At 38.5% G+C, this 22,744-nt stretch overlaps 1 protein-coding gene and 1 non-coding gene across 2 annotated transcripts in view; both read right to left on the bottom strand.

The window, feature by feature from the left end:
* Nucleotides 1–6,895: 6,895 nt before the first annotated feature.
* IPO7 (importin 7) overlaps nt 6,896–22,744 on the bottom strand; it is a 47,416-nt gene continuing 31,567 nt past the window's right edge. Inside the window, exons 13-25 of the mRNA XM_054024639.1 lie at nt 21,972–22,061; nt 21,293–21,458; nt 20,559–20,719; nt 19,448–19,576; nt 17,617–17,683; nt 17,414–17,539; nt 17,029–17,126; nt 15,435–15,530; nt 14,011–14,231; nt 13,698–13,903; nt 12,464–12,670; nt 11,941–12,057; nt 6,896–8,593 (exon numbers count right to left, since the gene is read on the bottom strand). Of these exons, the coding sequence (XP_053880614.1) occupies nt 8,496–8,593; nt 11,941–12,057; nt 12,464–12,670; nt 13,698–13,903; nt 14,011–14,231; nt 15,435–15,530; nt 17,029–17,126; nt 17,414–17,539; nt 17,617–17,683; nt 19,448–19,576; nt 20,559–20,719; nt 21,293–21,458; nt 21,972–22,061 (1,782 nt within the window). The 3' untranslated portion in view covers nt 6,896–8,495. The remainder of the gene's footprint in view (nt 8,594–11,940; nt 12,058–12,463; nt 12,671–13,697; nt 13,904–14,010; nt 14,232–15,434; nt 15,531–17,028; nt 17,127–17,413; nt 17,540–17,616; nt 17,684–19,447; nt 19,577–20,558; nt 20,720–21,292; nt 21,459–21,971; nt 22,062–22,744) is intronic.
* LOC128837526 (small nucleolar RNA SNORA23) lies at nt 21,605–21,786 on the bottom strand. The gene has a single exon (XR_008444964.1). It is a non-coding gene; the product is annotated as a small nucleolar RNA SNORA23 (small nucleolar RNA).

Here is a 22,744-nt window from a genome sequence, read left to right as displayed (position 1 = left end):
GTCAGGCTATATTCTCTCCTGAGGGCTCTGATAGGGAAGGGAGAGACGGTTTGGATTTTGCTGCACTGTCAGCCACCACCTTATCCAGCTTTTTTCCAAAAAGGAGGGAACCTGCAAACTTGCCCGAGCATTGGACCTCCTTAGAGTGAGCATCCACCTTCCAGGGAGCCTTACATGGCACCTGGCTATTGAGCGTGGAAGATATGGCTTGGGCTGAGAACCTCATTGAATCCATTGAGGCATCAGCTATAAACACTGTTGCTAGGGAGACTTTAGTGAAGCTAAAGTCAGAGTGATCTCTGTCCTTAAAGATCTTCAGCCAGGAAAGATATGTGCCTGCAATGCTGGTAGATTCCAGGGATACTTGGATTGTGTCAGAGGAGGCTTCAAAGTCTTTTTCAAGAGTAGAATCCATCTTTCTATCAGTGCGTTCCTTAGGGTAGAACTCCCCTTCTGAGGGAATAATCATATCCCTGGTGAAGGATGCTACTGCAGCATCAAACTTTATAGCATCTCCTCAATAGAGCTCTTTGGTTCTTGAATGTTACAGAGCCTGATGTTGCTCTTAATAATGTGCTAGCCCTCATCAGTCTTGTTCTGTTCAGCCCTAATCACTTCCTTGAAGGAGTGAAGGGGTATCACAGCTTCAGGGCAGAATTTTTGCAGGGAGAAATTTACTCTGAGGTTTACTCTCAGAAGCCTGCTCAGGTTTCAGAGCCAGACAGCAAACTTGCTTTGGGGGAAAAGGAGGAGAAAGAGGGAGGACTCCTATTTCCTGATTTTTTTTGTACTTTTTCTTTCCCTTTTTAGATATTTTAACATTTTCAGAGTGCTTTTGGAGTGCAGGAGCTCTGCTGCAGTTTGGTGAGGCCTTCTGTGGCTTGCCTTCCTTAGTGCCTGAAGCGCTGAGAGGTCATCTTAGAATCCTCCCTCACTAGGTCCTATTCCCCCTGGGAGGGGGGAAACTCATCACAGCCCTCCTGGTTGGCTTATGAGGAGGGGTAGCTGATTACACTGCTCTAAAGCCAAAATGCTTCTGAAATAAATGTAGTCAAACTTTACTAATTCTGGGTCACTGAGAACAAAAATGATGCTTAAAATTGTTGATTGGCTCTAGTTTTCAAGATATGCTATTGGGTCAGTATATACGACCCTTGACTTGGGAATGGCGGAGGATAAGTGAGTTATAAAGGGAAGGGATCTCAATTTAAACCAGAAATGACTAAAATACATCTTTGACTGGATCTATGAATAAATCTATGACTGGGTTGGGACAGTACTTGCTTTTTAGGCAAAACAATGAATGATGCAATCTGAAGCTGGTATTGCGTCATACAGGATATGAATTGCATCATGTTATTCCTAGAAGTCATGGATGATGCAATCATAACGAAGCTTACATCACTCTGAACAAATTGCCCTGTATCAAGCTCTAGAAATCATACAGTGCTCTCTTATTTGTCAGTGTTTGATTTTGCAAAGGGACACATTTCGGTTTAGCCAAAGTGAGCAGAGATGCCTCGTACTTGTGCGAACAGTGCAGGTAACTTCTGCTATGTTTGTGGTGAAGTGACTTTTGCATCACAAAAGCGCAGTATAAACACTATGGTTAAGAAAGCCTATCACCTTTATTTTGGCTGCAAAATTGGAGATCGGGACAAGAGGTGGGCCCCACACATATGCTGCAACACTTGTGCAACAAATCTTCGCCAGTGGTTGAAAAGGAAATCCATGCCTTTTGCAGTGCCAATGATTTGGAGAGAGCCAACAGATCATACCAGCAATTGTCACTTCTGCATGGTGCCTCCAGTTGGGAAAGGTGTGTCAAAGAAGAAAAAGTGGACTGTGCATTATCCAAACATTCCATCAGCTATACGCCCAGTATCCCACGGAGAAGGACTGCCGGTTCCTGATGCACGAGAATCACTCTCACTTGAGTCAGACGAGGAAGAGGATGAAACTTCTGGTCCTGAACCATCAATGTCACAGGACCCACATTTTCTCCCATCCTCCTCCTCTGAACCACACCTCATAACACAAGATGAACTGAATGACCTTGTCAGGGATTTGGAACTACCCAAGAGTAAGGCAGAGCTGTTGGGCTCCAGATTACAGCAGTGGAATCTCCTGGCAGGTGATGCTAGGGTTTCCATGTTCCGTGACCGTCAAAAGGATCTTGTCCCATTCTTCTTCATGGAAGGTGATCTTGTAGCCTGCAACAACATCAATGGTGTGATGGCAGCCCTCAACATTGTTCACGATCCAGATGAGTGGAAACTATTCATTGATTCATCGAAGATGAGTCTTAAAGCTGTTTTACTGCATAATGGCAATGTTTTGCCATCAATTCCAGTTGGTCATGCAGTCCATATGAAGGACACATATGACATGAAACAATTTTTGAGGTGCATAAACCATGACCAACATCAGTGGCAGCTTTGTGGCGATTTGAAGGTTGTTGCTCTCTTGCTTTGTCTGCAGACTGGATACACAAAGTACTGCTGTTTTCTCTGCGAATGGGATAGTTGTGCAAGAGAGTCCCCCTACATCAAGAAAGATTGGCCACTCCGACAAGTCATTGGAGCCTGGGAGGAAAAGTGTTCAGCATCCACCACTTGTTGAATCAAGGAAGATTTTGTTACCACCCTTACACATCAAGCTGGGTCTGATGAACTTTTTCAAGGCCATTGACAAAACACAAGCAGCTTTCAAGTACCTCTGTGGAAAATGTCCAAGGTTAAGTGAAGCTAAGATAAAGGAAGGTCTCCTTGTTGGTCCTCAGATTCGTGAACTTCTTCGAGATGATGCATTTGACCATGCACTGCATGGCAATGAAAAGATGGCATGGAAAGCCTTCCAGTTAGTGGTAATAAATTTTCTCGGAAACAACAAGGCAGACAACTACAGGTTGTTGGTGGAAAACCTCCTCAAGGCATACAAAAGCCTTGGTTGCAACATGTCACTAAAGATACATTTTTTGCACTCTCATCTAGATTTAATGAATACAAGAGACAAGCCAAGAAGCGCCAAGTAGACACTGAATAGGACTAAACTATGTACATAATAGTTTTTTGCCTTTTGTTTCATAATAAATTTTATTTATATAACCCTTTTGCTGATTTTTAAAGTGTAACAAACAGGACAGGTGAAATATCATGTGAAAGCAACCACAAATACATGAAAAGACCTAGGTTTACAATTTATGATTAAAACTATCTACACAATATACATAGACATAAAATGTAAAAACTTAAATATCTTAGAAATAGTAGCCAGTTGTTTTAATTGTCCTATTTGAATTCAGCACATCAAAATACATAATAAATAGCACATTTTATCTCTGAAACAGACGACTTCTCAAAAATTGTAGACCAGTGTTAGAAGCCATGCTTCTTCCCGGACGGTGCTCAGGACCCACTTTAAGACTGGGGTGGGGTGGGGATGCCGCAAGACCTGCAGCCCTGCAAGCCTCTTTGTTCTGCAGGGTCTCCTAGGACTTTCCCCTGAGTTGATTGGTTCATCTCACTTCTGGAACCTCTCCCGGCTCTGCACTGGGATTCCTGGTCCATTTCCCCCCCGCTGGAGTCATGGGTGCCTTGGTGGGCAAGGGACCCCATCTGCCTGTCTGATTTGTAGCCCTGGGACCTAACAGAATTAGTTACAGAAGTCTGAGTACAATTTGCCATCTACTGAATCTGGGAAGGATGCCTCACCTCTAAAGCACCTCTTGGATTTGACCTGGTGCTTTCTTGGATGCTCTGCTATGCCTGTAAGGGACAGAGAAACAAGATGTTGCAGCAGAGGCTCAGGAAGGGTTAAATCCCTAAGGGGTTAACCAACTCAAGGAGGAGGAAGAATGGCGAGGAAGTAGAATACTGCTTCGCAAAGCCCCAAAGCTAGGCAGAAAAATTAAAATAGGAATGAGGGTGACTGCAAAAGAAACCACCATTACCTGCTGCTGCAGAGGCAGAGAATCTGGCAGTAAGCAGGAGCAGAGGGGACATGGCTGGACTGTGGAATGCCAAAACACATCTGTGATCCACCTCTGTGACCTGTAAAGGAAAGCAACCCAGAGATTCAAATTGTGGGAAGACACTGGGTTGCAGAATAGTCATTGTTGAGCCTCAAGAGCTGAAGAGAAGTGACTAGTCCTTGTGGAGATGTCTCTGGAGTCTTGAGTCAGAGGGGTATAGAGGACTAATAAAGCTGTCTCTTCCTCTAGGGGTCTGGGGTCAAATTAATGTGATGTCCTCACTTGGTGCTATGTTCAGTTCTGAACAATCTCTCAAAAGAAGATTGTTCACACAGGAAATAAAAATTATTAAACATGAAGAGATTTTGTATAACGACTGAAAAAAGATTGATTGTTTAGAGAGAGAACATAAGTATGGGAAATAAAAATATAAGGCAGGCAGTTCGGGCACTCCTACTTACCATGGGACAGTCAAAAGACAGCATATTTTTTTTTAAATTATCTGATTAACCAAGTATCAGAGGCCAAGTATTAGCACGATTCAAAAAAAGGAGGTGGACATCTGTGTCAAGAACATAAATATACACTTTGAATTTTTGTTGATAATATAAATACTTATGCTATGGGAGATAAACAGGTCTTATATTTTGTTAATTTCATTTTGGGATGTTTCATTTTAGCAATGTTTTAGTTTGATGTAGATGTCCAAAACATTGGGGATTTTCAGGGCTTCCTCTGTATGTACTGTAATGAGCAATCTTTGTAATATTCCCAAGTGTGCTTTAACATAGTCATTTCAAATAGCACTGTTAAAATGTACTAGGAACATTTATTGCACCCCAGCAGGGTAAATATTGACCAATTAATGCATGTTAATGTGTTTTAGAAATCTCCCCCCTCCCCCCCGTCCACATTACTGCGCTGTGTACACCAGGCTTAGATACAAGTAATCATGTGTTTTTTCCCAGTGTTTACTGAATATATAAAATAAAGAAATTTAGTGTATTTTAATTTAATTTTGTATCCGTGTATAAGCCAACCACTAAGTGGGACAAGAAACTTCCCCATGGACACATTATTTCATAATTGTTGATAGGGGGTTTCTTTTTCAAACTTCCTCTGACGGCATCTAATACTGGACCAATGTCAACCTAAACAGGGCTCTAACTTTGAACAGGTATAGTAATTTCTATTTAAAAACAACTTTGCTTTCATTCATCTGGATTGGACCAATATCCATGAAATATGATTTCTGACCAGGACAGAAAGAATTGTAAGAAAATGGAACAGGAGTACTTGTGGCACCTTAGAGACTAACAAATTTATTAGAGCATAAGCTTTCGTGGGTTACAGCCCACTTCTAAATGCTTTCTAAAACAGACATTTGAAATTTACCCTAAGATAAGCTATTCAGGGCTAGAGCATGTCAAATCTACACAGGGTTTCACAAATCTTTAAAGATAGCTTGACTTTTGCTTTAAACTTGAATTAAGTGTAGCTTGTAAGGGGAATGTGAGGCACTGTATCTGTGAATGTCTGCTTGAAAAAAGTATAGTTAGCAGGATAAGGCAAACTTTAATAAGGAGTGATGTAACTAGAACAAGAGTCCAAGATGTTCTAAAGCTACAGCTATGCGTTTGGAATTACGCAGTGAAATAAGTGGTGAAGATGTAGTTTAGATATATTAATCCAAATGGAAAATTTCAACATTAGAAAAACCACTCCGGTTTTAAGTTCCCCAACACGCTTAAAAAAATCTAACAGAATGAGTGAACGTTCCCACAAGAAAAGGGGTCAGTTCTGAATTGTACAATGAGAATATCACTAAAAGTAAAAGACGAACATAAATTGTTAGGTAATCTAGCACATCACTTTGCCAATGCAAAATTGTTCCTTTGGACTCTATACTAATGTACCTGTTGGAGAAGAGAAAAAGCAAATCCTAGTTCCACCCTGAAAAGTGATGTCCTTCCTACCAGTTTTGAGATACATATGAAATCATCTGAAATAAGACTGCATTATTTCACAAATACATTTCTCGAGTCAATGGAAAATGTCTGTAAATATTCAAGCTCTAAACAACCATGAAAACTAGCTTCTCATTGGCTTTCCCTCAATTCCCCCCCCCAACACACACACATAAAATTTCCCTTCCCGCAACCCAAATTCTGTCATGCTCACCTTCCCAAAAACTAAGTTTTTTTTTTTTTTTTTAAATACTTGGGAAGCATAAGTAGATAAATTATTGCCCCACAAGTGGAAGTTTAGAAATACAGTACTTTATTTTTTTTTTTTTAACATGTTAAATTAGGGACTCTTTCAAAGTTCAGGAATGGACAGGAAAGTAAATGCTGTAATAATGTCTTGCATCTCCTTGCCACAAAAGCAAAATCAAGTTTCGAGATTCCCACCTCAACAGTAGAACACATTTTGAGGCCTGCAATGAATACACATTTTCAGAAGTTTTATTTTAATTATGTCCTTTGCCAGTCAACTTTTTAGGAATCAGCAAGTGATAAAAGGGGCTATCATACCACATCTCTATATAGGATATCCAGGCTCAAGACTAACCATAGGCTCTTCTACACCAGATGCAATATCCATTCTTTCCTACTCCTTCATTCCACAAACTTCTTACACATATCCTCTTAAAGTGTTCAGATAGGGAAACATTCCATCACAGCCTTGGACTAGTCTTTCACATTAGAACTGGTTTTTGTGCACATGGAAAGAATTTGTGTGAGAAAGGCAATCCAAAACGAAGGCATAAGTGAAACGTCCATTATCCCTTCTCAGAACAGTTCTAGTAGTTGTGTGATAAGCCAAAAAGTAGTAACTATTACTGATCAAGCTCAAGGAAAACCCAACTTCTGGATACCTGTTACTCTGTTGACTCAAAAAATAAAAACACACCACACAAGCCATTTTCTGAAGACTGCATTTTGAATATCATAATATATATATATATATGTGCATTTCAGTTTCATTTTTTACAGATATAAACTCAGTTCATTTTAACCTGCATTTAAGTTTTGGAGGCTTACATTTAAATTAAGGTAGCTTGTTTAATATCAGTTGTAACAGCAGGTGACATAAAAAAACAGCCAAAAGAAAGAATGTTAATTTAGATTTTCAGAGAAGAAAAAGGGGGCAATAAACCAGCCCATTCACAGCATCTTACTGCTGGCTTCTAGATAGAGTGGTTTTGACAGTGGTCCCAGAGGGAACTTTATTTTGCCTTTCTAGCTAAAATACGAGGTACTATAACAGCTGGAGGTGCTGGAGATGAAGGGGGAAATTATGGCTTCAAAAGTGAAAGCTTGGTGAAACCTCAAACATCCCATCTGGATCAGGCAAACAAGAGCATATATTAATGCTGGGAGTGCAAAAACAGGGAAGGAAATGTAGTGGTTAAAGCCACTACCAGTTGCTGGAAAAAAACAGGATGAATTATTTTGCAAAATTAGGAATAAACTGCAATCATAGATCAAGCCCAAGTTAGCCGAATTAATTTTTTAATAGATTGCATATATAGATGTTTCATCCACACACTTCAATAAACTCTTTAAGAGCAGAATTTCATGTCCAATTTACATGCTTCAGAGAAGATAATGTTTCTCAGTGCTTACATTAAGATTTTGTCTCCAAATTTCCACTTGTACATTGAGAGCTTTAAGAAAAACAAAGGACACAGAGGGTGTTGCCTTTTTTTTTTTTTTTTTTTTTTTTTAGCAGCAATGAAATATCACTAACCCCTTTTTACATAACCGAATTCAAGTCACAACCAGAGGTGACTGCACCACAAAGTCACCAGGTACAAAACTGCTAGTTAATTTTAAATTAAAACTTGAAATTATTTTCCCCATTACATCCTTTTTTTTTTTTTATAAACAGCAAACATTTTGCTATTTTTGTACATAGGCTAGCAGGCTTTTTTCAATATGAAAGTGCTAATTCATTTACAGATTTACCAGTTATGTAGTGCTACAATAAGTGTCCAATATTCTACATATGAACAATCTTGATAAATGGAAATGATGAAGATTAAGTAAGGCTATCCGATTACCTTATCTTATTTACATTAAAAGAATAAACACCCAATAGAGAGGAGGGACAGGGAAGGAAATTGGGCAAATACTCATACTGCCACAAGTGTAAAAATTAAATCAGCCTTCTAGCTTGTACTGTAAATGAGACATTTTAAATAGTCCTGCAGCCCATGCCTATTTTTTCCTCAGAAAAAGAAAAGCTGCCTTCATAACATCCCCTCTTGATTTCAGATTTCCACAGTTGTGTCATTTGAAGCTTTAAAGTCAGGTTCTTCCTATCTTCAAAAAACCTCTGGTTTGCTTTCCAGTATTAGGTTGCATGATCAGGTCCCACTTCCTGGGTTTTTTTTGTCCAATCTATATATCAATTCGTTTAGAGTGAGTTGTAAATAACATGAACCAGTTCTGGAACCACTATTGGGAGGAACACAAGCTCTTCACTACAATCACACAGTAGCAGGAAAAATGATAATTCAATTCATTCCTGAGGCTGGGCCTCCAAAATTGAACGAACTTGGCACAACTGGAGCATTGAATTTGTATCCTCCATGCTTTTCAATCATTTTGGACTCTGAAAGACAAAAATATTTTAGTAAAATGTAAGATATCAAAAAAATGTAAGTATCACAATCTGTCTGAGTGGGTAGCGTTTGTGAGTGCCTCAAACTTTGGGGGCTTGAGACACCCAAAAATTTACCTGCTGAGCAACCCTCTTTAAAAATCAGATTCCTTTAAGGTGTCTACATTGGGCACCCAAAAATTGCTTCTCACTTTTGAAAATCTTGACAATAGATTTCACTATGATTTAAAAAAAATATACTGAAAATATTAATACTAAAAATTCAAAAATTACATTTCATAAATGAAGAGCTTCCTGTGTGAGGTGTTCTTTAAATAGGAGTCAAACACAGCTGAAAGTCTGGCCACTGGACTGCTACTGAACTTCCAGTGCTTTCTGTTTAACAAGAGATACTCTAGTCACTCAGTCAAGTCACTAAAGAAAAAAAAAATAAAAAGCACTTGTACTAAATAAGCACCATTTGAACGTCGATGAAAAATTAAATGTTCCTGCCAAAATTCAACAGTAGGAGGAGAAATATAAACGGAACAACGAGGAGGGGAAACATGTGCACACAAAATAAACTGTCTCCTTCCAGTTAAGGCTGCTACACTGCATAGGTTGGTGCAAAATAAAATTAAAAAAAAAAAGCACTTAAATTATTCAACATCCCCTCTACATTCCACTTATCCAGTTCTAATTCTCAGTCTCAGCTACCTTTCTTCCTATCACACAGAGTCCATGTCTCTATCCTCATCTTGAAGGGACCAATGTTGCATCTGAACTCTGACCACGTTGACTGGTCATATAGTTTCCATGTGTTTTTAAAAAGTTATATAGGTTTGGTGTGTCTTTTCACAAGTTACAATGCACATAAAAATCAAGGCCTGGTATAGATCAAAGGCACAACAGAGTAGTTGTCTGATTATTTCCTCTCTGAGACACTCTCTCCCAATCAGAGACATTTGAATGGTGCCTCTGTTCCTGCAAATACCAAGGGCAGTTCAGACTTGTTTGTGCTGCTTCTGCACTCAGACCAGACAAATGCTTCTTCCAGAGCAGCAAGGAAACACTGAGAACCAGAACTTTGCACATGCTATGAGCCTTGGGCACTGCTCCAGTGCTGCAAAGGGGCTGAAAAGCTGTTCAGTTAGAGAAATTCCTGCATGGCGTAGAGTCAGCAACAGTGGACTACATTCTAACCGTCTCCAACGTAGGGCATGTCAGAAGTCTGCTCAGTGGCAGAGGGCCCAGCTGGAGGATCTTGTGCTATGGGCAATCCCTGGCTAACATAAGCATGTAAACACATTACCAGCTGATGTAAATTACATGAGCCTCAAAGTTGCTTTAATTTGCGCTAAGAACCAACAGCTGAAAATTTAAAACTGATGCTTTTCATAACATGCATAGTTAGCATGTGGAGCCCATTCCCCCAAGGTATCATTAAGGCCAAGAGTTTAGCAGGAATCAAAGCAGGTCTGGACATTTATGTGGACAGACATCCAGAGTTCCAATAGTAGATATTTAAAAACCCAAGTGTTTGAAAATGTGTTTCAGAGCATAAACTAACTTCTGATAATAATTATGAAGAAACTTTCCCTATGGGTAGTTATTCTATAGCTGCTTATTGTATTTCTTGCACCTTTCCGCTCAAGCAACTGGTACTGGCTGCTGACAGGTAGGATTCTGGACTAGCCATACCACTGATCTTATTCAGTATGTTACTATTCAACCCTATTTAATTATATACATGGATTCAGAAGGCATATCTGAAGAACTTCTGAAGGCAAGGCAGAATGGAGGAGGACAGTCCAAGAAAAGAACAGATTTTCCAATCTGGATCTTGACCTATCCCCAAACAGACATACTAGAGACGAAATAGTAAGAAACAGAAGGAAAATATTCTCCCTTTTCTAATCTTAAAACCTTTAATCTATTATGCTTGTGTTGAAGAATGATGGTTAATACTGTAGTATTTTATAAACCTGTTCGTGAATGATCACGTGGCCGCTTTAGAGATATCATCTGGTAGCTGATGCCCTTTCTGCCCAGGCTGCCACGTGCTGGAGTCCATTGAGTATGGTCCTTGATCCACCTAGCTATAGATGGTCTCGATTCTTTCAGGCCCAGGCATTTAGGAAGAAAGAGCTTTCCAGACTGTCAGCTCTACTAAGTTATTTGCACCACTGCTCACATTTACAATTTGCCAGACTGTTTATGTCATGTGTTGAGATTTGTATTAGCTAAAGGAAGACTGCTTGCCCGTGAGGCACTAGAAATGCGGGGAGCAGAGTGGAAAAAGGTAAACCTTGGTTACAAGACGGTGGAGTACAAAATAGAGTCCTCATGGATGATACAGTAAGTTGCATGTTCTTCAAGAGCAGAGATTTTGGAGATTCTTCTTCCCAACATGATTGCAGCTAGGAAATATGTCAAGGACAGTCAGGAGGATGCTAGATTTCTTGCCAAGTGACTTGATTATCCACTTTGGAATGAATCTGCAATGGGACATCCTTTCCCATAAGTGGACTGGAGGCTTGGAGTTTTGGACTTCCCCTAAAGAGTCCTTGATCATGGAGCTGAAATTCCACTTTGCTGAGTCCTAAGAGATGAAGAGGACTGACCCATACTTGCAGAGGTGACTCTAAAAGAGTCTCTGCTTTATGGGGGAGGAGTAGCATCCACAGATGCAAACAAGCCATACAGACCAAGGCCTGTCACCCAGCAGAGTGAGATTTCACTAGCAGAGAGCAACTGTGGCAGAGCTTTGCTCCTCCAGCTCCTGAGAGGTCTCCTTGTATTTTGAGTACCCCGTGGTCTTCAGCTTGTCCTGTCTGTCTGCCTGCTCCATTGTGATGGGGGAGGAGACAACAAAACAAAAAGGAGCAAAGCCATGGAAGTTCTGCTTATTGCTGCCTACTCTCACAATCAGCTTTAGAAATAAGACTACAATGGTGGGAACAGAGATATTGCTTTATTTGCATCACTGGAGGCACAGAAACATGCAGAAGTACAGAAGGGTCAAGAGCCTTGTGGGCAAGTCTGAACCACCTCCAATATATGTTTTGGGAGAGATCACTATTCAGTAAACAATTTTAAGCAGAAATATTGACAGTGTTACATTAGCAAAAGCTAAAACATTAAGCTGTAAGTTAATGCTGAATTATTCAAAACACACTTAATTATCCTCTCCCCTTTGGGCTTCCCAGTGCAACCCACACACTCCGTTTAAGTCTTGTTAACATGTAAGCTTTTTTAGGTAGGGTCTGTCTGTATTGCATGTCTTGTGAAGCGCTGAGCATATCAATATTTAAATAGTAAAAAATAATAAATGCTATAAAGTATGAATGGGAAGGTACCGTGGGCTGCCCGCCTTTGATCTGCTAGAGTTGCTATGTCCTGTAACTGTTTTCTTTGTTCTTCATTAAGACCATGTGTCAAAGCTTGGTACCAAACGGGGTTACGATTCTGAATTGCTACAAAGAAAAAAGGACAATTCATCTTATTAGAATATTCCATCATCCAAAACTTGTTCTCACTGCCACCTTAAATCAGAAAGCAGCCTGTATTTTGACTTGGCATCCCCCTAAGAAGAGAGAATACTAAGAATACAAAAAATCTTAAAATTGGTATTTCGGAAACAGATACAAGTGTTCTAAAAAGGAATGAAAAATGCTTCAAAAAATGCTAATCTCTTTAAATACTTTCAACCTTCCCTTCTCCCACCCCGGAAGCCACACTGACTTTTCTCTCTATGGAGGGAACTAAATTAATAATTTATCACCAAATGACAATCCATTATGTACTTAATTTTCCAAAAACAAATTAAAATTGAATTAAAAATATGTAATTGTCAGCTAGCAGAAGAAATACAGTTCTTACTCTGAAAAATTGCTTTAAATATCTGATATTCATCAACAGGGTTGTCTTCATCATCAATAATTGTTGAATAGCCCTCCAGAGCAGTCTCTTCAGCATCATCTTCTTCCCAGTCCTCATCGTCTCCATCTTCTCCTGCCTGTTTTGCCAGAATCTCTAGGTATTCTTGTCCATCTTCATCAATATCATCTTCATCACTCCCCAATTCCTCTGTAAGGCGAATGTCACAGAAGAGGACTCTTTTACATATAAAGCAATGAGATTTTTAATCTTCAGAATCAAACTGTTATCTTCAGGTAGGATTTTGGTTATACTGATCAGTGATGGAATCAATAAAAATGTGGTTTCACACAAAAGGGCCCACTCCTCTCCACCTCTACCAGTGTCTCACTTTCCTTCGTGGTCCCTTTCCTTATCTTCTGAGCAGTAGGAAAGGAACATGTTGCTGCCACAAGAAACTAGCTATTAATAAAAACACTTGTGGCAAATTTTGCATTGGACTTCAGAAATTTAAGCAAGACATGGTCCCTAACCCCAAGGAATTTAGCATCTAAAAAGTTCAGGCAGGAGCATGGAGAGAGGTGGGAAGAGGTGGAGATTATAGCTGTGGTCACAGGCAAAAGTTGTGCAGAAGTCTGAACTTCATGCAGAAAGAAAGGAGAGATCTGAAGAGGAGGAAGCCTGATCAGAGAGATTGGAAAGGACGATTATTGTTGGATAGACTGGAGACAGCTGATGAGGTGGAGGCTATATTATGCTAGAACAGGCAGGAAGAAGGTGCTGTTTCAGATACAGATTCAAAGCACCAGAACACGGGGCACTTTGTAGCACAGCTGGAGTGTGGAGAAACAAGAGGTCCACCTGCAGCTCTCTTTCTGTGCCCTTCACTCGTGGTTCAAATAGATGCAAGGGGGAAAGGTCTGTCCCAGCAATAACCCCCTGGGAAGCAGGGGGTGTCTATAAAAAGAGCTGGCCCAAGACAACCCTGGAGAGAAGCAGCCCAGGAATCTCAGCCGTAAAGAAAAGTTTACTTCTGCTCCAGTCAGGAAAATTGCCAAACGGATCCGTAAAAGGGTTACAAAGAGGCTCCAAAGCCCCAGCACTAGCTTTATCTCTGGAGGTAGAGGACTCTGTAGAATTACAGGTAGGGGCTGGCTGTCTCCATGTGCTAGAGTCTGTCGGACATGGAGGGGACATGAGACATTGAAATTTAACAGTACTGTTTCAGTTTCCTTACCAGTTTCCTCATCTTCTTCAGCGTCATCATCATCATCACTGTCATTTTCATGCTCTGCATGGCAAGCGTATGCTCTTTTCAATCCATTAAATAAAAGGATAAAAGCTGGCAGGATCTGTCCTGAAACTTGATTTAAAACCTGTGGTATTTGCTCCAGATCAATAAGAGCACACAAGCCCAGCACACACATCTTTCTATCATGAAGTCTAAAATACAAAACAACAACATTTTATATCTACTTACTTCCAATTTCTAAAAATAGAAAATAGGTGGTAGACTACACATGGCAGTCTTCAAACTGAGAGCAGCTTACCCCAAGAAACAGTCTACATCATTAAGCCACTGTGTAATGAAGTGATTAGTGACGGGCTCCACGTTATTGGGGAAACGAAGGTTTTCCAAAGTATTTAATAACAGATGAGGGTTGTAATACAAAGCAGCTATGGCAACCTGGAGGCACATCGTTCGCAGTTCACTTGTTTTCACCTCTCTGGTCAATCTCTCTAATGCAGCTTCCACAAATAAAGGTATGCACTGGAAGAAATAGAACCGTTATAAAAACTCAGTATTTTAATGGATCAAAAACCCTCTTTCCCCCAGAAGCAAGAGTTAATTAAATACACATCTAATTATTCCATGTTATATCATTTTAACAACTGTATTTCATAGGTACGGTTGCAGAATGACATAACACTGAATAAACAGTCTGGTGCACAAAATATACCTGAGGTTATACACACAGATGGAATTAAAAAAAAGTAATGCAAGGATATCAACACTTCAGTGTTAAATTGGTGGTAGAAGTCAAGCCAACATAAATGCAATACATCATTAGCCGTGAGTAAACCTATATGTAGTATTTTGGTTTGTAATATTACCCATGATAGCCATACTAAATATATTTAAGTGTATGTTTAATTCCCCAATAATTCTGTAATCTTGTTTTTTAAAAAACTAGCTGGTGTAAATAGAATATGAACATCAGTAACTCCAGGAAACAGATTTAGTCACTTTCCATGTTAAAAACAACACACCTTTGACTTTTTACTGTAGTAATGTCAGTTATTAATACTGGAGAACAGTGTTACAGGATGTAACTCAAGATATCTAGCAGAAGGCGGAGAATAGTTTCCCTGCTTACCTAAGCAGAGGGTTAGCAGTATTATTTCAACACAGATTAAGTTTACCTTCAGACAAATTAAGAACAGAATCTTCAGGAAAAAAATCTCTACAAATATTACATTGGTCTTGTACCTTTACTTCCTAGCACCTATATGTTTGTCAAGTATATATAAGGGAGGAATGACTTCTCTCACTGATTCCAGTAAGAAACAATCTCAAGAAATTCTTGCCTCCCTACAGATGGCGCTTTTTTGCCAGTACAAGTGGGGATGCTATGGGCATCACCCACTTTCTTCATTCTGGGCTGCCATGTGGCCCACCATTAAATCTTTCCCTCGTGTATGCACTATAGTGTATTACAGAATTTAATCCAACAGCTAAAAGAGGTAGTCTGCTCTTAAACTGTACTCCCTTGTGCAAGGAAGTGTTTTAGATTGTCAGATGCACTCTATCTCTGGAGGCAAAGTATGAAATATGCATTTCTTTAGCTCTACCAGTGCTGTCTAATAATACTCCCAGCACTGCAGTATGATAGCTCAGCAGATACTGTTAGTTTCACTAAAACATGATGGATTTTGTAACATGAGTTTAAGATAGCAAGCAGATGTTACTAACCTGATCAATGCCACGCCCTTTGCACTGTAAAATGATAACTTCCAATAACTTTGCTGCATGACATTCTGCATCTTCTCCTGCAACTCCGGTAAGGACCTGAAAAACAGTCGACTACTGTTGGTTTTCTGCTTATGGATAAAAGATGTTTTTGATATTCTGTTTTTCTCTGAGAAGTTAATCTACAACTAAGATCTCTATTAAAATACTAGTGTCATAAAAACTAGAGTGCCATTTCCAGCTTTCATCATGAAGAAGAGAAATAAAAGGGAATAAACTACAACAAAGGTTCAGGATCATAACTGGAGATATGTAGGTCGAGCAAAAAAATAGTTGCAGCTAACAACTATCTACTTATTCTGCAAAAATGTTGAACAAGTTTATAGGAGTACTTGTATAAGAAGGGCTCATAGCCATTTTGAAAACATTTATTTGCACAAAAGATTCACTGAATAGTTATCTGAACAATTCACAAACAATTTTATAAAGTTTGTTTATAGCATTTTTATTGTCCAACAAGGGACCAGAAAATACTATACAAATCTAGAACTAACCACATGGCACTAATAGAAAACAACAAGTAGTAAAAACTGACAATGACCAGGTCACAAATAATTAAAATGAAGTTTGTTTGCAAAAACTACTCAATTACAAAATAAACAGATGAAAAATCAACTTGTCTGCAGCTAATTCACAAACACAGAAAGGGCTCTAACTCTTCACATAAGTTATCTGCAACAAAATTCAAACACTTCCAGTCATAGAATCAACCAAAGGAAATAAAGTGAACACTTCAATCTAAAGAGCAAGCTTGGTGCAGAGTACAGACAACAAAACGTACATATACAAGACACCAGTTTGGAAAAGAAAACTAACTGCATTTGAGAAGGTTTTCATTCCCCTAGGCTAACTACAGCTAAGGTTCCAAAGAACGCTCTATACCCCTACATACTGATAGGATTAAAATGCCAACCAGCCGGCATCTAGCTATATTGACAAAACTGAAGTGAGAATGCAAAGGATGGAAAATGTTGAGAGGCAGTGTAGTCCAGTGGAAAAGATGGTGAACCAGGAGTCAGAGAACTGGGTTCTATCCCCAGCTCTACCACAAATCTGCCGTGTGGCCCAGGGCAAGTACTTTCATCTCTCTGTGCCTGTTTCCCTTCCCACGTTATTTATCTTGTCTATTTAGATTTAATCTCCTACTACAATGTTTGCATATTAAAGCTCCAATTTCAGATGTGACTCTAGGCACTGCTGTAATACAAATAATACAATAAAAAGAAGCTTGACTCCAGCCACTGCCTGTGCATATTTCTAATATTCTTATGTCATGCACAACTTATTTTTGGGGGGGGAAGGAGAGGGAGGCCTTACTTTAACTAAACTCCTCATAGTGACTTGGTAATTCCCTTTTTTCAGCTGCGGTTCCTTGCAGAGTCACGGAAAATACCAAACATCATATATCAGAAGGGTACAATTTAAAAGTCTCCAGTTTGAAAGTCTATTGTTGTAAAAAAAAGTACATTTGTACAAAATATTTTTTTTCTATTTTGTATACAGGCCAGTAAGTTTTAGACAGAAGGCGTCTACCTACCTTTTTGCACATACTGTAGATCATTTCAAGATATTTTGTGTCAGACAGAAGTGTGTCTGTATCGACAGTTACATAATTATGCAAGAGAGGCATCATATCTATTAAACAAGAACAATCAATTAGTCGTTCTGTTATTTTTTACAACACTAGCTGTTAATATATAGCTTTCAGGCTTATTGTAAGATAGTTAAACATGGTGTTGGCTACTGTAGTAGGAGGTGACTTGACAAACCTTACGCAAAACTATTTTGGTCAAAATAACGTATGACAAATATAACTCTGTTTTGAACATTGGTTAAATTGCAATCAAGATTGCATTTATGCCCCACAACAAATACATCAAACCCACTAATCTTAGGACATATTTTTTATTAGGATTTCTTACCTGTAAAGTAATCAAAGCCATCCTGCTGAAAAACTTCAAAAACAAGAGGCAAAAGCTGCCACATCTGTGCAGAGACTTGCTGACATGTCAGACTGTGAGCCAAGGAAAAGATCTCTTCATAGAATTCTAAAATGGAAGTAGCACTTTATTAAATTTAATGCTAATGACAGACAAATAATTAACACAAACAAGGAGACACATACCTAAAACATGCTGCTGTAAAACTGTTCCAATAACTTGCAAACAGATCCCTTCCAACTGTTGGGTAATCTGAAATAGAAAGTTTAAACGAGTTTCAAGCACATGTAAAAACTGGTTTTAAATAAGTTTTTAAAAAAATTCTGTAAAGTACCTTTACTAGAGTTTCACCTTCTAACAAACAATACAAAATTACATCTCTCTTAAACACGACATGTATTATAACTGCACCGTTATAGCTAACGATCTGTTAGGCTCTCTTTAACGCAATCTTTTTCTTGGAACACCATTCTTCTTTGAATCTTGGAGGAATCTCATTTAGGGATGTCTTTGCTTATACCTACTGTTTCTCTTATTTTAATTTAGTTTTTGAGTAACATTTTTAGTCCCCATGAAAACATAATAAATTAAATACATATAGCACAACAGTAAACTAGTTAAGAAACCAGAACATCCCTTGGTTTGTTATATGGCAGCATCATGTTATGAGCTTTGAATCCTAAGCCTTCTGTGTCATCTACACTGCAATTAGACACCTATGGCTGACCTATGGCAGCTGACTTAGCTCAGGCTAAGGGGCTTTTTAATTGCAGTGTAGACATTCAGGTTCAGGCTGCAGCCTGAGTTCTGGGACCCTCCCACGATCCAGACTCCAGTCCAAGCATGAACATCTACAGCACCATTAAACAGCCTCTTACCCTGAACCCAAGTCAGCTGGCATGGGCCAGCTGTGGGTTTTTTAATTGCAGTATAAGTATACCTTTAGTATATTTTCTTAACTAAGACCTCTGGAACTTTAAGAACACATTTATTACCAAGCCATTTAGGCACCATGGAACTAAAACATTTATCAGAAATCAGTAGCTGTAGTAGCATAACACTCAGTAATGTAAAATACTCCAGCAAAGATTGATGAAGCTACAACACAGACTAAGGCTGTCTACACTACAGAGTCTACGCTGGCATAGACCCCGAGTGTAGCTGCAGGGTAAGTCTATGCTAGAAACACCAGGGTGGAACAGATGCAGTTGCACTGCTGTTGTACTTCAGGGTATGCCTACACTTAAAATAGTACAGCGGTACAGCAGCACAACTGTAGTGCTTCAGTGCACACTACTGATGCAGAAAGGAGGACTTCTCCCCTTGGTGTAGGTAATCCACCTCCTCAAGAGGCAGTATAACTAGGTCAGCCCTGTCTATAATGGGGATTAGGTCGGCAGAGCCGTGTCTTTCAGGGGTGAGCATTTTTCATACCCCTGACGGACAGATATGCCGGTATAAGTTTTAAGTGCCAACCATGCCAAAGTCAATAAAGAAAAACCCCTACACTGAGTTTGGCCTTATGCAGATTTCCCAATACTTTGCTGTATGGCAGACCGCAAACTGATACAATATTGAGTCCATTCGCTGCTGGTGTAAGTTTATTACTGATGCATCTATTTTCCTCCAAGGGTAGACTCATCAAGTCAGACAATTTTCAGTACAGCTGACAAGACTGTTATATTTGCTACAGACAAACTGAGCAAATGACATCACTCAATTTTAGTGGTTACTGCCTCCATCTGCTGGTACACAAGAATTACGTCCAAGTATCTGGACTGCTACAGAAATCTGTAAGATGTCCAAGATCTTAAATGTTTATGCTCCTAGGTTTTACATGCAACAGTTACGATTTTATATCTGTGTGTGCAGGTGTAAATATGCTTAACAAGTTTTTAACTAAAAGGATTTTAAAACATTGGCAGAAAGCATATTATTGGATTTTTATTCAGTGCACAATAACTATTTTCCAGCATCTTAAAGGCATTTAATTGCTTTGAAAGAGTTTTTCCTTACCTCTTTGTGATCTTCAACTACACTGAGGAGTGTATCAATGGTATTCAAAATTCCCATTGCTGTCACTGCCTTGTCATCACTGCCTTCTTCATCTGGTCCAGTTTGAATGACCTGGTTAAATGTCATTGCCTGCACAGTAACAGTAAAATCCCAGATAAGTGTGTCACTCAGATAGTTAATTAAAGAGGTATGTTTGGGGATAGACTATTGTACAAGTTTGAGACTCTGTACACTGAACTTTTGAGATACTGTGTGTTAAAAAAAAAATCAGTATAGGTGAATGCCAATTATTTGAAATATCCCTGAAGCTCAGAATTTTGTTTTTTCAAACTTCCCATTTTCCAAAATCTCAAATTTCTTAATTCTGAAATTGTCTAAAGTCATTTGAATAATCAGGGTTTATCTGAATATGAATGAAGTAGATTTGCAATGATATATAAAGGAGTATCATTTACAATGCAGACCTCAGGGCATAACTCAACAGTTTACAAAAACAGAAATTGACTGATTCTAAAACAATAGAATTAGTAGTTTTGTACCATATAGTAAAGTGGATTGTTGTACATGTATTACTAATTTAGAGGAAACAGAAAAGTGAAGATTATTATAAACCATTAAACCTTAACACTAAGGGCCTGATTTTGAGATCAGCACCAACCTGGCTTCTGTACTTATGAAACTGCAGGTACAACTTGTGCTATGTGGATGTCCCAAGAACACAACAGGTATTTTCAGATGCAACTAATTTAGCCTAAAACATCTAACTATTGGCACCCACAATTTGCTACCAAGAAACTACTTCTAAATTTCTGTTTTAATAACTTTAGTAATGAGGTCAGTAAGACTTTTTACTCTAATCTGATTCTGAAGTGTGCTGTGAAGGGTTATCATGGCTAAAATCAGGATTACTATTTCTCTATTGAAGACATTTGCTTATTGTGCTAAGAACACAGCAGCTTCTGAACACAAGGCATGCAAAACATCTGCATTAATGTGTTTAAATGGCCTGGTCTAAAATCAGCTGGCAAATGACAAACCATCTTGAATATAAGGAACAAAATCCCTCATGTTTAACAAACTTCCCAAGTGCAAAGTGACCAAACAGGCTTACCAAATGTTGGGTCATTTCTACTGCAATGGGAGTAACCTCTTCACTATATTCACAGATCATTTTCTGAATCACATTGGTAAGATCATCATTTTCAGTCTCTCTTATAATATGAAGCAGAGCTTGCATTACAGGTCTAATGAATGGTGTAATATATTCCTTAGCTGCAAAGAAAGTGGAAATAAAACACCAGTTATGTTGATTCTTACGTTCTTGTTATAAAAATGATTGCATCAGTCTAAGAAAACCAGAAATTCACACTTTGATACTACTGAAATATTTGACACGTAATAGCCTAAATATATTTTTCACACAAAGCCAACAGAGAGACAAAGTGTATTAAAGCACTATGATAACACGAAACTTCATATTAAATTAAATGTATACAGCAAAAAACTGTTAACAGCACATAACTATTACAAGACTTCGAACAGTAACTGGGAATTCAGCAATAGAGCAATTATATATTACAGGTTATGTTTCTTTCTAAGCTTGCTGAGCCACAACAGAAGTTTCTTTGTCCAAAAATTACTTATGTCAAGCACTCCACTTGTTTTAACCACAGCTGGCAAATTAGCATCAATGGACAATAAAACAAATCTCCCAGAAGGTAATTCCAATACTAGTACATTAGTGCTTAGCCATGAAAATAGTGCATTCTATCTTTTCTGCTTAAATTATGTCGTCTTTAGAAATGTTAGAGATATTTTCTCCAACTTTAACAAAAAAGAGTGTACCTTTCTCTTGATTACTGATCAAAACCTGAAGTGCTATGGCAGCTTCCACTTTCACAGGCATTTCCCTATCATCAATCAGACATCGTCTTGTGAGTTCTAGGGCTGTCTGGAGGTTCTGGTCACTCTTAAATTTAACTTCACAGAAATAATGAAGGACCCAGCAAGCCTGCGAAAAAATGCATCTAACAACTTCAGAAAGTGGTCATTTTAACGACACTTGTGGATTGTCAGTTCTCCAAGAAAACAACAAATAATTAATTAATACTACAGATGTTGTTTATTAACTAAAATACTAAGAACTTTTAAAAATAAAGATGTTTGAGAGTTTGGAGGCTGGCCAGTGGTAGGTCTGTCTTTTGGACATCACTAGACCAGTACTATGATCTCAAGTTCATCTTTGGCCACAGGTTTTGTGTGAGCAGTATGGTCTAAATGCAAAACACAAATGGACCATACCACCAGACACAGAGGAAAAACTATGCACACAGTACTGCTGCCATTTTAAAATTATATGTTGCTACATCTTAAGAAACTAATACTTTTATGATTAAAACTTAAATGTACTTTATTATAGAAGGGATGCAAATAGTTTGTCAATTTAGAGCATGATACAAATCAGTAAAAAAGCTATTCAATTGTAGATCAACAAGTGAACAAAGTAAACCTTATACATCCTTACCCGTGCTCTCATATAGCCCAGCTCACTGCTGAAGAGAGGGAACACATGGTTCTGCAACATGTACTCCATCTGATCTTTGTAGATCTTCTTCTGCGAGAATATTAAGGCAATTACATCAATTGGTATTTTTAAATAAAAGCCAGAAGTGGGAGAAAAAAATTGAGTTATTGTTAATCTTATTTTATACATATAAATGTAAATAAAGAAAGAGACAGTGTGATGTCTTAACATACCACAAAAGAAAACAAAGACTTTTTACCCTTCTTAGTAAACCATGCCACAAAGTGACAGATAGCCTATCTATTCACTATCACAACCAACAAACTAGGAGGATCCTATATGTTCAAGGCCGATTAAGACCAATGATTCATGGTGCAAATTTTTTTTTAAATTATCTCTTATCTTTGGATAACTAAGGCTTCTTTATTATTTTGTAGTTTCTATCTCTATTTTAGACCAAACTACTTATGACAAGGAAGAAAGGGCAACCACCTCAAAATGTGGTTGTAACTGATCCATCTTAAGAGAAATCAGCTTCTTCCAAGTCATCCTCTGCTAGCAAAAGCAACCAAGGTTGCTAAGCCTGCTACACAACTAGTTTTCTACAAGAAAATGAAATACCTAAATCAGCAGGCTCTCTCTGATCAAACAAATTTTCTGATACGAACAACCAGGAATTTGATTATCAAGTGGAACTGAAGAACCTATGTAGCAATTCACTGTTTATCAAAAGGCAGCACAGCAGTTCCAAGAAACTAAAATAAGTCATATGA

This window comes from Malaclemys terrapin, chromosome 4 (assembly GCF_027887155.1).
Source record: "Malaclemys terrapin pileata isolate rMalTer1 chromosome 4, rMalTer1.hap1, whole genome shotgun sequence".
NCBI classification, from domain to species: domain Eukaryota; kingdom Metazoa; phylum Chordata; order Testudines; family Emydidae; genus Malaclemys; species Malaclemys terrapin.
This window is presented reverse-complemented; position numbering and strand designations above follow the sequence as displayed.